The 17306-nt window shown below is 34.1% G+C and overlaps 1 protein-coding gene across 11 annotated transcripts in view; it reads left to right on the top strand.

Moving 5' to 3' along the window:
• LOC140323507 (protocadherin gamma-A4-like) overlaps positions 1 to 17306 on the top strand; it is a 301537-nt gene that overhangs the window by 59619 nt on the left and 224612 nt on the right. The window contains exon 1 of one of the 11 annotated variants that reach the window (XM_072400627.1): positions 8695 to 11127. The exons of 9 other annotated variants lie outside the window; for them this stretch is intronic. In XM_072400627.1, the coding sequence (XP_072256728.1) occupies positions 8710 to 11127 (2418 nt within the window). In that variant the 5' untranslated portion in view covers positions 8695 to 8709. Of the gene's footprint in view, positions 1 to 8694; positions 11128 to 14203; positions 16514 to 17306 lie in introns of those variants that run through there. One more of the 11 variants, XM_072400645.1, reaches the window with a different exon arrangement.

Raw genomic sequence — 17306 nt, 5'->3', positions numbered from 1 at the left:
AAATTTGATATGAGTCTGGTACAAAACATTTCAAAGGTATTATGAAAAAGTAGGCAAGTTTAAGCTTTATTAAAATGAAAATAATAAACTACATATAAAATAATTATTATAAAAAATCAACAAAGGAAAACAAAAAGAAAAACTAATAAGAATTCATTATGGTAAATTAATGGTTAATACAGAGTTAAACAGAAACACTTAAAAATGTAGATGCTAAATATCTCTCTGTCTCAATCCTAAACTCTGTGCCAGACAGTTTGTTTTTACAATTGCAAAGTAAGTGCGAAAGGGAGAATTGAGCAGCAGCTGTGCAGAATGACCTTGTTTTGGACATGGGTCCAGTGTCCACAAATAGTTACATTTCAAAAGATACAGTATGTTGGTGTTGGGCTATACATACCTAGGAAGGACTTTTTAGTTTAGTTTGATCAGTTTTTGAAACTAATCCATTATCTTAGTTTCAAAGTAGGTAATGTTGACCTAAAGGTTTAATAGTCAATGTAATACCTTTGAAGGATATAAAAATAAACTAGAAGTTACATTTTTTTTCTGCTTAAATTGGTATATTGCATAAGTTATAGCAGAGGGACATTTCTTCTGTGTTTGTATATGTAAGAGTGCTTGCTTATATTTTTTAGAATTATTTACATAATTTTGTATATCATATTGAAAATGTATTTATATATGATAGACTTCCTTGGTCGTCTCTAAATAACTACTTAGATTTGATCAGACATACTACTTTTGTGCAGGGTTCATTGGTGCTGCAAAATTAAACTATTCTGGTTTCTGTTGCATTTATTCATCTTTTTTTCCTTTGCTAATCATCAGTAGCAAATTAGTAAAGTATATGGTTAACAACAGGCGAAGTGAACAACTACAACTTAAGTCACAGCTTTCTGTAGGTGGCATCTCTATAATACAAACATACACTCAGACCAGGTTGTATTGTATCTGTACATGTGGAGTCATTAGGGTCCAAACTGTTTCTTTGCACAGAGTCTGATATATTTCATTGCTTTATATTATTTTTTAGGCATGTAGAACATGCATACAGATTTTAAAGTTTAGTCTGTTGTAGGCATTGATATAGTGTAGGTTGTTTCTGATTATTTTTGTAATATATTTATTTAAAATGAAAGATTACAAATAAGTTCAAAGGATCTGAACATGATTGGATACATTGAATAGTTTAAATCTAGAGAATTTTGAAATTGAATTTAAATTTGACTCCTTAGAACTAAATATATATTTTTGTGTGGTTTAATTACCGTATTTTCCGGTGTATAAGGCGACTGGGCGTATAAGACGACCCCCCACTCTAACCAATCATTTGGGGGTCGTGTTATATGCTCAGTATTGTACTGTTCCTTCTGCCTGTCAGATCTCACTTGTGAGAGAACTGAAAGCAGAAAGAACTGTACACTACTAGTTCTAAGTAATGAGTGGGCACGTTCCTTTAATGAATGGGCGTGTTCCAGTGAAGAGCCAATCCAGGCTCTCCACTGGAGAGCCAATCCAGGCTCTCCACTGGAGAGCCAATCCAGGCTCACGTCCTGCTTTTCAGCTTACACGAGTCCTGCTGTGAAGCAACGCGAGCCTGCCCAGGAGGACTCGTGTAAGCTGAAAAGCAGGAAGACAGAAGGAGGCACAGGAGGACTCGCAGGGACGCCAGACCAGAGAGGGGACTCGCGAGGACACCGGGCGCTGCAGGTAAGTACTGGTACCCGGCGTACAAGACGACCCCTGACTTTGTCATAGATTTTTCGGGGTTAAAAAGTCGTCTTGTACGCTGGAAAATACGGTACATGAAATTAAAATGAAAGAATGCTAAAAAATTGAAATGTTGCTAAGTAGGTTAATTTGACACAAATATATTTTTTAGAAAGTTAGTCAACAAAATTTTCACAATTTCAACTGTAAATTCAATTTGAAACTGCTGTGTTTTGTATATGTGGAAATGTCAAATTCTTGTGGACATGCAGATCTTTTCATGCAAATTTTGTGTAAAATGCAGCACCTAAATTGTATACGTCTTAATGGAACAACAAGTTATGTACACCGCTGAGTCTAAACATGCTTAGATTTTGAAGAAAAGTAAATCTGAAATATTGCACATTAAAGCACAGTAAAGCATTTTTTTACAATGTATAAAGATAAATTTAGATCATTAGAATTAATATGCTATAGTTATATTTGTTATTCAGTATATTTTTTTATACTAACAGGCAATGCACGCTATACAAGATGAAAAATTAAAATGGTTTCATTCTTCCAGAAAACCTACTATGTCTGGGAATTAAAGTGAACTATAATGCTATGTTTCATACATTTTGACTGGCTTTGAGAGCTAATTAGGTAGAATCATTTAACACATTGTAAAAATATTAGAAATAAGTTACAGCTGTAGTTGTTTCAAAGTTAGTTTTGTGCTTCTTTGTGATTTAAGACTATATTGACAACTTTAGTGATGCAATGTAAAATATATTGCTATTTATTATTTTCTACGTAAATATTTTAAACAATCTAGTAAGCAATGATGTGTGGAATACAATGATACAGGAACTACTCCTAATATTAATTTGAACTAGTACAGAATTGACATTGCTTTGAATGTGTCAATATTTAAACCTGCAATACCTTATTTTGAGCTCTAAGTGCCACTGTTGGACTGTAAAATATTTTATTCTGCCTGGATGAGAAAAGCAAATGAATTTCACAATGGTCTCACAGTACAGATTATAGGGAAACATTGCAGCACTACTTCCACTGTGCTTCTTGTCATTTGGATTTTTTAAAAACAAACTGAATGTTTCAGTTTTATTTTTCTTATTTTTAACAAGAAGGGAAACGGATGTGTTTGCCATTGCAAAACTGATCATAATACAGAATAAAGAAGAATACAGAGGACCATGGCATGGCAAGTATTTTGCTTGATTTCCTTTTTAATTGCAAATATATTGGGGCAATTACAATATTCAATACCTGAGGAGCTAAAGAAAGGATCTGTAATTGGGAATATTGCAAGGGATCTGGGCCTGAATATAAATGAACTTGCAATGAGAAAATTCCAGGTGATTGCTGAACAAAAGAAACAATATCTTAATGTTAATTTGGAAAATGGTGACTTACTTGTGTCTGAAATCATTGACAGAGAAGCATTATGTGGGGCTAAACAGAGTTGTAATTTAAACCTTGAAGCGGTGATAGAAAAACCTTTGAACTTTTATACAATTACTATTGAAATCCAGGATGTGAATGACAATTCCCCTATATTTTCCAATAAATATTTTGATATTGAAATAAGTGAACTTACCTCACCTGGGGTACATTTTGCATTAGGCATTGCAAAAGATCCAGACGTAGGCACCAATTCTGTTCAATCATATTCACTTATGAGTTCTGAGTACTTCAGTCTTGGGGAAAAACATACCAATGATGGAATTTTGTACCCAGAGATTATACTGGAAAAGTCACTTGACAGAGAAAGACAAAGTTTCTATGAATTGGTTTTGACAGCGTTTGATGGTGGACATCCTCCAAAATCTGGTACTGTGATTGTTAAAATTGAAGTTCAAGATGTTAATGATAATTATCCAGTATTTTCCCAGGACAAATATCACATACGATTATATGAAAATGCACCTCTCAATTTTGTAATTATAAGTTTAAATGCAACTGATAAAGATGAAGGCTCTAATTCTAAAATTACCTATGCGTTTAGTCAAATTTCTGAAAATGCCCAACAAATCTTTGTTATGGATCGGCTAAATGGGGATATAAAAATATGTGGAAATTTGGACTATGAAACATCAGACAGTTATGAAATGACAGTAGAAGCTAAAGATGGAGGTGGTCATGTCACACATTGCAAAATATCAATTCTACCCTCAGTTCACTCTGGGATGTCCTTCTGAGATCAGTGATGCCAGTTTACCTTTTCCATTCACATATGATGTGTGTGTGACTCTTGACTCAAAACAGAATGAGATTGCTTATCTGAAGCCAGTCCAGAATGTTCCTACAGATAATCTCATTGATACTGGTGACACTCCCACAGCTGATATTTCAACAGAATGTACAACAGAGGCAACTGGTTTGAAAAAGGTAAGAATAATTGAATACAGTTACAATTAACTAGTATAATATAGTATACTATAGTATAAAGTAATTAAAGTGAACCAGTAGTTGTGTGGTGGTGCTTTGTTTAAAAGTGGGACCTTTTGGATCTGTCACGCTTTGCAATTTGTCATCAAATCCATTTAAACATCCCTACATTTCAGTCCAAATGGGCATACATGAATTTCAAGTTCTTTGTATTACTTTAGTTGAAGAAAGGAAACCATATTACATTATACGATTAGACAATAAAAGACACAATGGGCTTAATTCCTTAAAGCTCTCATAGGCTTATTTTCTGCCTATCCTGGTTCTTCCTTATTTTCCCCATCAACTTGGTAATTGAATGTTTAAATTAAACCTTTCTATTTCCATTGCACATAGTTGGTGAACCTGGGTAATCTAGCAGTCCAGGATCCCAGAAAAGGAAAAATTGTCCTTTTATACAGTCTAGGCCCTTTTCCCCTTCTGAAATCACCTGCTAATAGTAGGTAAAAACATAAAACATACCTGAAAAGGAAAACACAGATACTGTATATACCACCTTACCCCTGTCCTATGGTGTTTAGGCAAGGATGATTTAACTATAATTCTGGCAGGGATCCTGGGAATACAGAATATAGAAAAATATTGGAAAATACTCTTGCAAATGTCATCCAAGATTTTAGCTATTTTGCCTTCCTTAGGAATCTTCCAGGAAGCACAGTGATCTCCCACCCAGCAACTCAGAAGACTAGGTGCAAAAAAGTAGAAATTTGTTTTGTTTTCAACTACATTTTACACCAACTATTATTAGTTTATAGGAGGCTGGGCCCAGACAGTAGAAAGGGACTGTGAATTGTAGCAAAAAAAGTCTGTTTTAAATCTAAGGTTTGATATGCTTTTGTTCTGCCTACCCTTGTTTATCCTTATTTCCCCATCAACTCAGTAATACAATGTTTGAATTAAACTTTCTATTTTCATTGCATACCTAACGATATACCCAGAGACATCATCAACTTCTTTAAAATGCAGGTCAACTGTTGCTGGTGAGAGGGGCTGGCAAGGCGCTTAACATAAGATTCTGAAAATGGGAAGCTATGCTGAAAATGGGAAGCTATGTTGACATGAGGCCTACAGAAGCCTTGCTTTTATTTGCTAAGGCTTCTAAATGACATTGTGAGAAACTCTCAATGCATAGTGAAAATAGTGAACTTTCAATGCAGGAGTTGTATTTTCATGAGCTGAATTTTTAAATAAATGTTATAGGTAGAAGGACATTCTTTTTTAAGCAAGCAGGAGGGTTTTTGCACTGCACTGTATTTACCCAACACCTCAATATGTTGATCTGGAGTAGGTCTTTGTACTAAGCCAATTGACAAAACTTCATTAAGCATGAAACTTTTTTTCATTCACATATTGGACTTGGAACATGCTATTATAATGTTTAAATTTTTTAGATGCTTTAGGTAGTTTAGTCACTAAGTCATGCTTCTTCAATGACAAATATCTTGGCTGGCCTTACGTAAATGCAATGCTGAGTGGATTGTTTATATTTGTAGGTCTGTCTATTGTTCATTCAATGAACTATGCTATAGCTGGTTTGTTTTTATGTTTTCTTTGCAAAAAATTTTCTTAAATTGAGTCTTTCAGTTTTCCTTTTTTTTTTCTTTAATTCATTATTTCAAACATTTTCTGTACTGTCTCATTTAAGGGAACATGGCAGGAAACAGCTTTCTGTAGCTAGCACACACAAATATCAAACATAAACAAAACATAGATTTAAACCAGATAGTATTATGGGAGTAACACACATGAAAAGCAACAATGATCTTTGGATCTATAGTAAATATATGCCACAATTTAATCGCTTTACATTGTTTGTGCATTTTTTGGACATGCAGACAGAAAAGTTTAATCCATAAAGCTGTTAAGGTTTTGGTTGTTTTTTTTTTTGTGTGTGTATATATAATAAAAGAAGAATGCGTTAGTTGCTTACTGATCCAAAAAATTTTGGAACATTATTTCAGTACTCATAGTTGACTTTTCAGTATTGAATATACAATTTTTTGTGCAGTTTAATGACATAGAATTATGTCACTTATCAGTGAATTTTCCCATCTCAAATTTTATTTCAGTGTGATGTATTTTAGAAAGTTAGGTTAAAAAACAAGTGTAACTTGGGTTACGGGTGTTCAAATTTACCAAGTTAACAGAAAATTAAATTGAAACTGCCATGTTTTATATAATTGGAGAATTTTAGAATGTTTCATGCAAATTTTATCTGAAATTCAATCTTTCCAAAATGTATAGGTAATTAATGGACCAACAAAAGTTCTTTACACCACTGAGCCGGAACATATATTCTATTAATAATATATTAATATCTGTTATAACAGATAATAATATATCTTAGACTATATTATTATTAGAATATAAACTTGATAATATTTGATATATTATTATTGTTCATGCACTATATGTTTCTATATAAACACTCAGTTAATGTGCCTTTGAAAGAATAAACCGGTTTAATTATTAGCCAGTATTTATATAGCGCTGACATATTACAGGGCATTACAAAGTTCATTGTCATATCACTAACTGTTCCTCAAAGGGGCTCACAATCTCATGTCATAGTCATATGTCAATACTGTAGTCTAAAAACAATTTTGAGGGAAAGCCGCATAACCTTACTGCATGTTTTTAGGGTGTGGGGGAAAACCCACGTAGACACAGAGTGAACAACAATCTCCATGCAGATAGCATCCTGGCTGGTATTCAAACTTGTGACCTAGCGCTGCAAAGGCAAGAGTGCTAATCCTTTTAGTATACCTACTACTGGAATTGTAGTGCAAAAGCATCTGTACTTCATACATTTTGAGCCAAAATGGGAATTTTGTATTCCATAACATAAAAAATAGCAACACATTATAGTTGTACTTCTTTCAAAAGTGAAAACTTGATGGACTTCATTTATGGGAATCTGAAATACCCTCAAACATTCCCTGGTGGGAATCAATTACTTCCATTGAAACACATGGACCTGAATGTCTGATTGCCTTTTTTTATAAATAGACCCCCATATATGTTTGTTTTATTATTCTCAATGATTTCAGGCTTTTCATACAACTTTAGTTTCCACTTTGCTGTGGATGTGTAGCAGCACATCATGTTTCTTACGTAAATGTAGTTTATTATTTGATTATCAATAACTAAGGTATTATATCTCACTCTGCCATTATGGAAGATTAAGCACTAAGTTTACTTGCTGGTGGGGAACGCTCTCTCTTATTTGTGCACTGAGTGAAATTGGATGTGATGACATTACATATCCAGACTGCACCAGAAAATGTCACTTCTGCTGCACTGCTGTACACTACAAAGAGAGGGCCAAATCAAAAAAAGAAGAAGGTAAAATGCATTTTTACCTAACAGTAGACACTAATTTGTTATTGGCAGGTTGCTCACTTTCCAAAATGGTAAAGCAGGTAAGCAGATCCACTTTAAAACACATGGATCAGGAAGATACACCTGCAGTGAATATTTGGTAGATGTCAATTCCATCCTTTTACTTTAATATGTTTCTAGACAGGCAATTATTATTTGGTGCTTTAATCCTGCTAGAATACCTGTTATCTCTGGATCTTGAATTCAGGTGAAAGCAGATAATGGTTAGCACAAAATTTTCATACTTAAGGTGCGTACACACTTCCAATTTTTATCGTTCCAAACGAACGACGAACGATCGATTGGGCAAAAAATCGTTCGTAAAAAAGTAACCAACGACGCCGACGAACGAGGAAAGTCGCTGGAAACGAACGACCGGACCGGCGGATCGGATTGGACGACGATCGTTGAACATCGTTCGTGTGTACGGTCGTTCGTTGATCGTCCATGGGCTGAGCATGCGAAATGAACGAACGTCCGTTCACTTTCCTGTCGTGCACATAGTTCCTCTATCGCTTAAACGATCGTATCTATTGTGTGTACAATATCTACGAACGATCGTGTCGTTACCTCTATGTGCAGGATCGGTGCTATACGATCGTTCGTGTATATCGTGCAGGAACGTTCGTCGTTCGTTTTCCGACGATAATAATTGGAAGTGTGTACGTAGCTTAAAGCTTCAGTAATATGTTACTAATAATTTTATTTTTAAACTACAATGCAATAAGTGGTTCATTAAAATTAGGTGAGTAATGCTAGTTATCCTCTTACAATTTCAATTTATTTTTAATTCTGCAGTTATTAAAATAATATGAATTTTTTTTTGTTTTTTACAACATAAATATATTTAGTGCGTTCTAAAACATGCAATAAAAAAAGTATTAAAGTTTTTTTAAATGTCTTATTAGTTAAACCTGCAATACCTTATTTTGAACTCTAAGTGCCACTGTTGGACTGTAAAATATTTTATTCTGCCTGTATGAGAAAAGCAAATGAATTTTACCAGTCCCACACAACACATATTACAAGGAAACGTTACAGAACTACTTCCATTGTGCTTCCTGATTTGGATTTTTCAAAATACTTGCACAAAACATACTCGATGTTTCAGTTTTCTTAAAATATAACAAGAATACAAGTGAATGTATTTACCAGTGCAAAATGGATCATAATACAGGATACAGAAGAACACAGAGGACCATGGCATGGCAAGTATTTTGCTTGATTTCATTTTTAATTGGAAGTATTTTGGGGCAATTACAATATTCAATACCTGAGGAGCTAAAGAAAGGATCTGTAGTTGGTAATGTTGCAAAGGATCTCAAACTGAATATAAATGAACTTGCAATGAGAAAATTCCAGGTGATTGCTCAACAAAAGAAACAATATCTTAATGTTAATTTGGAGAATGGTGACCTACTTGTTTCTGATATCATTGACAGAGAAGCATTATGTGGGGCTAAACAGAGTTGTATTTTAAATCTTGAAGCAGTGATAGAAAAACCTTTGAACTTTTATACAATTACTGTTGAAATTCAGGATGTGAATGACAATGCTCCTATTTTTCCTAAAAAATATTTTGTTATAGAAATAAGTGAACTTACCTCACCTGGGGTACATTTTGCATTAGGCATTGCAAAAGATCCAGACGTAGGCAACAATTCTGTTCAATCATATTCACTTACGAGTTCCGAGTACTTCATTCTTGGGGAGAAACATACCAACGATGGCATTATGTACCCAGAGATTATACTGGAAAAGCCTCTTGACAGAGAAAGACAAAGTTTCTATGAATTGGTTTTGACAGCTTTTGATGGTGGACATCCTCCAAAATCTGGTACGGCAATAGTCAAGATTGAGGTTCAAGATGTTAATGATAATTATCCAGTATTTTCCCAGGACAAATATCACATACGATTATATGAAAATGCACCTTTAAAATCTGTAGTGATAAGTTTAAATGCAACTGATAAAGATGAAGGCTCTAATTCTGAAATTACCTATGCATTTAGCCACATTTCAGAAGATGCCCAAGAAATCTTTGAAATTGATCCGTTAAATGGGGATATTAAAATATCTGGAAATTTGGACTATGAAACATCAGACAGTTATGAAATGACAGTAGAAGCTAAAGATGGAGGTGGTCATGTCACACATTGCAAAATATCAATTCAAGGGATTGATATAAATGATAACGTCCCAGAAATAACAGTCACATCTCTTTCATCAACAATTCCAGAGGATTCTCCACCAGGTACAGTCATAGCATTAATCAAGATTCAGGATTTGGATTCTGGAATGAATGGTGATGTCACTTGTCATAGCTCTAACACATTGTCCTTTAAACTAATGCCAACATCTAGTAGTTATTATAAACTTGTAACTGCAGCTAACATGGATCGAGAAAAAAATTCCATTTATAATATTACAGTTCAGTGTGTGGATAATGGATCTCCTCCCTTGACCAGCAATAAAACAATTCAGTTGGTTATTTCAGATGTAAATGACAATCCTCCTGTTTTTGAGAAAATGCACTACGTATTCTATATTCCAGAAAACAATCAACCAGGAACCTCAATACTCAATGTCCACGCTGTAGACCATGACTCTGACACAAATGGAAAAATAACCTACAACATTCTAAACAGTAACATAGACGAAATTCCAATATCTTCATTCATGTCTATAAACTCAATGACTGGGGTTCTTTATGCTCAGAGATCTTTTGATTATGAAGAGTTACGAGAGTTTCAGTTCCAAGTGATGGCCAAAGACAGTGGAATTCCAGCTCTGAGCAGTAATTTCACAGTAAGAGTATGTATTATTGATAGGAATGATAATAGTCCTAAAATTCTTTACCCATCTCTAGAAAATGAAGAATCTGGATTTTTTGAATTTATTCCTCACACTGCTGAGAAAGGTTATCTAGTAACCAAAGTGATAGCAGTGGATGCTGACTCTGGGCACAATGCTTGGCTCTCCTATCATTTATTACAAGTTTCTGAACCTTCTGTGTTTGTTATTGGCCAGCAGACTGGTGAAATCAGAATAGGACGAGATCTTCCAGACAAAGATTCTTTTAGACAAAAGATTGTGATTCTAGTAAAGGACAATGGTGACCCATCACTTTCATCTACAGCCACATTTAATTTAGTAATGGCTGAAAACTTCCAGCAAGTTGTGCCAGAGATTAAAAGACAACCCAATACTTCACAAACCTCATCCAATTTATCATTTTACCTGGTAATAGCTATTGCTTTGATATCTCTGTTATTTATTGTGACAGTCATGGGTACAATTATTTTTAAATGTAGAAAATCAAGTCTGCAAACTGATATAGGAGTATATAACAGAAATGCATACCCTCAGTTCACTCTGGGATGTCCTTCTGAGATCAGTGATGCCAGTTTACCTTTTCCATTCACATATGATGTGTGTGTGACTCTTGACTCAAAGCAGAATGAGATTGCCTATCTGAAGCCAGTACAGAATGTCCCAACAGACAATCTCATTGATACTGGTGAAGCTCCCCTAGATAATATTTCTAAAGAATCCACAGAGGCAACCTATTTAAAACAGGTAAGAATTGTTTAAAACATTCACTGTTAAATAATGTCATACAACATGTAATTTATTCTGTAAACTAATATAAACCTAACAGCAGTTGGTCATGCTTTTGTTTACAACAAAGACTTCTGCTTCTCCCCTTTCAACAACTTGTATCTAGCACTTCATGTTCATTTATGCAGCAAAATATTGTTTGCATTCTAACGCCTGCTTTAACGTGGAACTATCAGTTAAAAAAAAAAATTACCTCTACTAGTGGAAAGTCGTCGATCCCTTCACAATCCTAGTCCAGTCGGTTCCTGGCAGTCTTGTCTTCCTTCTTCATTGCGGCACAGACTAGGCACTGGGCATTACCATCTTCTTCCTCCTCTTCCACTTTCTTCTTCCTACAAAACCTGATCCCACACTGTGCATGCACAACATTGGGTGATACACTTTCCGATCTCACTGCAAATAAGAAAAAAAATTAATACATTTTTTCTTTATAAGAAAGGGTTATCTGCCCTTTTATTTAAAGTAAAAAGTGTATTGGTAGGTCCACTTTACCTGGTTCTTCTACATATAGATGTTTTTGTGATTTTAGTGAGCTTTTGTAATTATTTTTTTTTATCTCTGCCACATAAAAGACCTTATTTTTGTGTCACCATAAAAAGGAAGAATGCAAAGGTATAGAAGGAGGCCAAGCTAAGTCATATTCGGATTACCTTCTGGAATAGATTAGCACCCATGTTTGACTTGTAGAATATCTCTTTAAGGTTCATGATCTTATGAGAGAAAGTAGGATGAAATAGGGTATAGAAAAATGGTGAAATGTGTTAGATGATACCACTTATTCTACGGTGGTTCTGACAAGTAACCTGCGGTTATTAACTACAGGTGCAAGCATTCAACTCTAAATACCTGACCACCTTTTTTAAAGAGTGACTTCTGTTGGGTGTAATGTTTTATACATATGCATGCTCCAAAGATGGGATGCAATAGTGGATGTGTGATAGGGGACATTTCTATTGGGTAGAACTTACTACATGTTTGCATATTAAGAGCACCTAAGGTTGTAAGGAATTACTACATATATATTCTGGTAATTCCCCCTGAAGCAGCATTTATTACCCAGCGAAACATGTGGGGTCTTTGAAATATTTATTATCCTCATGAAAGTATATACACCTCTATTTTTTGCTCTACTTTTTTAGAATTTTGTATAGAAATAGTATCTTAATTTTGTTGATTGTAGTATGTAATTTTTTACTTTACCAGATAAATATTGTATATTTTAACTGTTCATATCTGCCACATGGTGGGTAGCCATATACTTGATGACTCCTGACCTCCAAAAGGAATGTTATACCTATCTGAGGAACAAGTGTTTCATATATGTTTATTAATTGCAGTCAAAAGGAATGACTGGTTGAGAGTATCTAAAGTTGTTTGTTCTAAATTTTCATGAAGAAACAGACGTTGGATGGAGCCATATTCCATAATTTGGAGGTATAGGAAAAAACAGCTTACGGAATAACTGCCTGCTACATTTTAAATTAGTATGTACATCACTGCTAGAGTTTAAATTGAAGTACAGCATGTCTGCAGAGTATGAGTTGGAGATGAACAGGAGGGTGCTCTCTTCTTTCTCAGAGATCACTGTAGGACACTGAGCTGTGGGAACAATAGAGGATCTCTCTCTCTTTCACGTCTCTTTCTTGCCTGAACTGACACAACTCTTGCCTCTGATTGGTCATATAGACTGGCAGAGATGAATATTTTGTATATTTTTTTCAGCCCCCGTAAAGATATCAAAGGTTTTATGAAGGGGAATTACTGAGTTTGTGTACAGGTAGTCCTCGGGTTCTGAAAAAGCTGTGCTTTGATATGCAAAAAGAAACATCTGCAGAGTTTGTCTTGTCCATTAAAGAGTTACAAGTTACTACAGATCAGCTCAGCTCTTAAGATCACCCACAACCTCAGCTGTGTTTAGCAAAAATAGTATATATTTGTTGGAGGTGGGATTAGAAAATTGTGCTTTTACATTACTTCATTATGTGTAAAACAGATTAAAACTGTCCATGTTGAGATTTTGTATGAGAAGTAAAAAAGTAATAACTTGGTAGAATAACTGCTCTGTGTATTAAAATGAAAGTACAGGCATTTTTCTTTTTTTGCACATTCAGTCTGATTAGATGTTTTATTCAAATAATTTTTAAAGCCTGAAAGTGGTGTCCAAAAAGTTTTGTGCTTCTGGGCTTGGTATGTAATAGATTGTATACATGGTCAACGTCCTTCTCACTAAGCAGTTATAGTTATCCACAGGTATCTTACATTCTTGATTTTAGTTATATGTTATTTTTTTTTTTTACTAAATTATAAAATACATATTTTAATTCTGTTTGGCATTATATATAGCTTAATAAAATTGTCATCATCAATTGTCTCACATTTAAATGGTATGCTGAAATCTTGCATTTATGATAAATCTTGCACAATGATAAATAGTAGGTTTTCCCAAATCTTTTCTAAAATTTCACATTTTGCTTTTACCCATATGCACGTGATTTTATACTGTGAGCAGACCACAATATTTAAAATATTTGTGTTAGCTTCAATATAATTAAATCTCATTTATTTGAAATAGTATTTTTATTACTACTTTTCAATTTGAATTTTGCATTTTCTTTTCTTTATACATTTTACATTTCTTTCTATTTAATTTATTGTTTATATATCTATAGTAGTAACCTTAAAGGCTGCAATACCTTATTTTGAACTCTTAGTGCCACTGTTGCACTACAAAATGTATTTTTCTCTGTGTATGTGAAAATAAATGATTTTTACCACAGTCTTACAGTTGTGATCTGAAGATACCATTGCAAGATACAAATTGTGCAGCCTGCAATTCGGATTACAGTGGATGATTTTATAAAATATCTTAGACCTGGCAGATTTTTTTTTATTTTTATGTATTTATAAAGGACTTAAATATATATATATATATTTTCCTGTTACTGGATACAGAAGACTACCAAGAAAAATGATATGGCAAGTATACTGCTTAATTTCACTTTTATTCAGGTTTATTTCTGGACAGTTACAATATTCAATACCTGAAGAAATGAAAAAAGGATCTGTAGTTGGAAATATAGCAAACGATCTTGGATTAAATGATGAAGATTTAGCACTGAGAAAGTTTCAATTTATTTCTCAAGCAAGTAAACAATATTTTAGTATTAATTTGGAAAATGGTTGCTTGCTGGTGATAGATAGGATTGACAGAGAAACATTATGTGGAGCTAAACAGAACTGTTTTTTAAACCTTGAAGCTGTAATGGAAAATCCTCTGAGTTTTTATACAATTACTGTTGAAATCCAAGATGTGAATGATAATGCACCTACCTTCTCTGAGAAATTTTTTGATTTAGAAATTAGTGAAGTAATCTCACCTGGAGCACGCTTTGCACTTGGCTATGCAAAAGATCCAGACCTAGGTACTAACTCTGTTCAATACTATACACTTAGCAGTGTTGAATACTTCAGTCTTGGTGAAAAAGTTAGTGCTGATGGAATAAAATACCCAGAAATTATATTAGAAAAGGCACTGGATAGAGAGAAGCAGAGTTCGTATGACTTTATAATAACTGCTATTGATGGAGGAAAACCTCCTAAATCAAGCACATCCCTAATTAGAATTGAAATTCAAGATTTTAATGATAACTTTCCTGTTTTTACTCAAGATTTTTATCATGTGAAATTACATGAAAATGCACCACTTGGTTTTTTAGTAATTCATTTGAATGCAACTGATGAGGATGAAGGCTCTAATGCTCTTATAACATATTCATTGAGCCAAATTTCTGAACAAGCACAAAAAATATTTGTTATAGATCCCATAAAAGGTGATATTAGGATAAAAGATCATTTGGACTATGAAGAATCAGATAATTATGAAATGACTGTTGCTGCAAAAGATGGTGGAGGCCATGTTGCACATTGTAAGTTATCAGTTCAAGTGGTTGATGTAAATGATAATATTCCAGAAATAACAGTCACAGCACTTGCAACAACAATTCCAGAGGATTCACCACCTGGTGCGCTTATAGCTTTAGTAGATATTCGTGATTTGGATTCTGGCTTGAATGGTGAGGTTGCTTGCCAGATATCTAACAGATTGCCTTTCCAACTGATACCATCATCAAGTAGTTACTATAAACTTGTAACAGCAGCAAGCATGGACCGAGAAAAAAACTCTTTGTATAATATTACAATCTTCTGCATGGATAATGGATCGCCCACATTGAGTAATAACAAGACTATCCAGGTAAATATTTCTGATGTAAATGATAATTCTCCAGTTTTTGAAAAAATTAACTATGTAATCTACATCGCAGAAAATAATCAACCAGGAACATCAGTACACAAAGTTCATGCATCAGATCTTGATTGTGATGAAAATGGAAAAATAACTTACAGTATCATAAATAGCAATATAGAAGACATTCCTGTAACATCATACATTTCCATAAACTCTATAACTGGTGTTATTTATGCTCAGAGATCTTTTGACTATGAACAGTTGCGAGAGCTTTGGTTCCAGGTGATGGCTAAAGACAATGGTTCCCCACCTCTATATAGTAACATAACAATAAGGATATGCATCATTGACAAGAATGACAATTCTCCTAAGATCTTGTACCCACCAACAGACACAGAAGGATCATCAGTATTTGAATTTATTCCTCACTCTGCAGAAAAAGGTTATCTAGTGACCAAAGTGATTGCAGTAGATGCTGACTCTGGGCACAATGCTTGGCTTTCCTATAACTTGCTTCAGGTTTCTGAACCATTTTTTCTTAATATCGGCCAACAATCTGGTGAAATAAGGATTGGAAAGGCTGTTCAAGATATGGAAACTCTGAGGCAGAAAATTGTGATTTTGGTTAGGGACAATGGAGTCCCCTCTCTTTCAGCCACTGTTACTTTAAATTTAATTGTAGCAGAAAATTTTCAGCAAGTTGTTCCTGAGATAAGAAAACAGCCGAATATTTTAGAAACATCATCCAATGTGACATTCTACCTGGTTATAGCTATAGCACTTATATCACTTTTGTTCATCATAACTGTGGTGATCACAATGGTTTATAAATGCAGAAAAGACAATACTTCAACAACCTTTGGAGCATATAATGCGAATGTGTATCCTCAATTCACACTGGGATGTCCTTCAGAAATCAGTGATACAAGTTTACCCTTCCCATTCTCATATGATGTATGTGTAACTCTTGATTCGAAGCAGAATGAAATTGCTTATCTCAAACCAGTGCAGAATGTCCCCACAGACAATCTCATTGACACTGATGATTCAACAAATGTTTCTGCACAAAACAATCACACTTCTGGCAATGTGGCACAGGTATGTGGAGAATCCTATTCGTTTATAAGAATGGATGATTAAAGGATATATCAACCCAAGAACATGTAGTTGAACTAAATGTAGTATATAAATTACCAGTCCTTAGATGTAGTGGCTGCATATTCATATATAGACTAAAAAAGGTAAATACTTTTTAATGCATATTTATTGCTAGAAATAGAAAGTTAATGCTGCTTTAAACATTTTTGTAGTTATAACCACCGAAAAGTAAAGAATGTGTTAAACCATAGGAGCAGACATGCCTCTCTTAATCTTGATAAAACCTATGCACACATCAGTTACTTATTGCTGAGCATCTGGTTTTAGAAAATTGTGTCACATAGTTCATAAGGTTGTTGTAATGTTTTCCTGTCTGCCTCACAGCTGTATCTGGTCAAGGATTCTAGAATCATGTAAATAGTGTTTGCCAACTCATCTAACTAATGTTTATTTTTCCACAATTAACTTATACTTTTTTGGAATATACCTATGTCTTCCTTAGGTACATTTATTTAAAACTTGTTAAATATAAATACTTTATGCATGAAGACTGTCAATTAACAAAAACATGTCTGATCATTGAACATTTACGAGGGGGTGCTGAGAAGTTTCTGGCTTTGGCCAGAAAGAAGAGAGTTATGAAATAACACATTTATTCAACATATCCCCCCTGAGACTGATGAACTTGGTACAGTGTAGTTAACTTTAATGTAAGTAAACTTTTCGAAATCGCTCAAAAAAAAAAAAAACTTTGGTTGGGCCGCAACCAGCTCTCAGCAGCATCTTTGACATC

The sequence above is a fragment of the Pyxicephalus adspersus genome, chromosome 2 (genome assembly GCF_032062135.1).
Source record: "Pyxicephalus adspersus chromosome 2, UCB_Pads_2.0, whole genome shotgun sequence".
Classification (NCBI taxonomy): Eukaryota; Metazoa; Chordata; class Amphibia; order Anura; family Pyxicephalidae; genus Pyxicephalus; species Pyxicephalus adspersus.
This window is presented reverse-complemented; position numbering and strand designations above follow the sequence as displayed.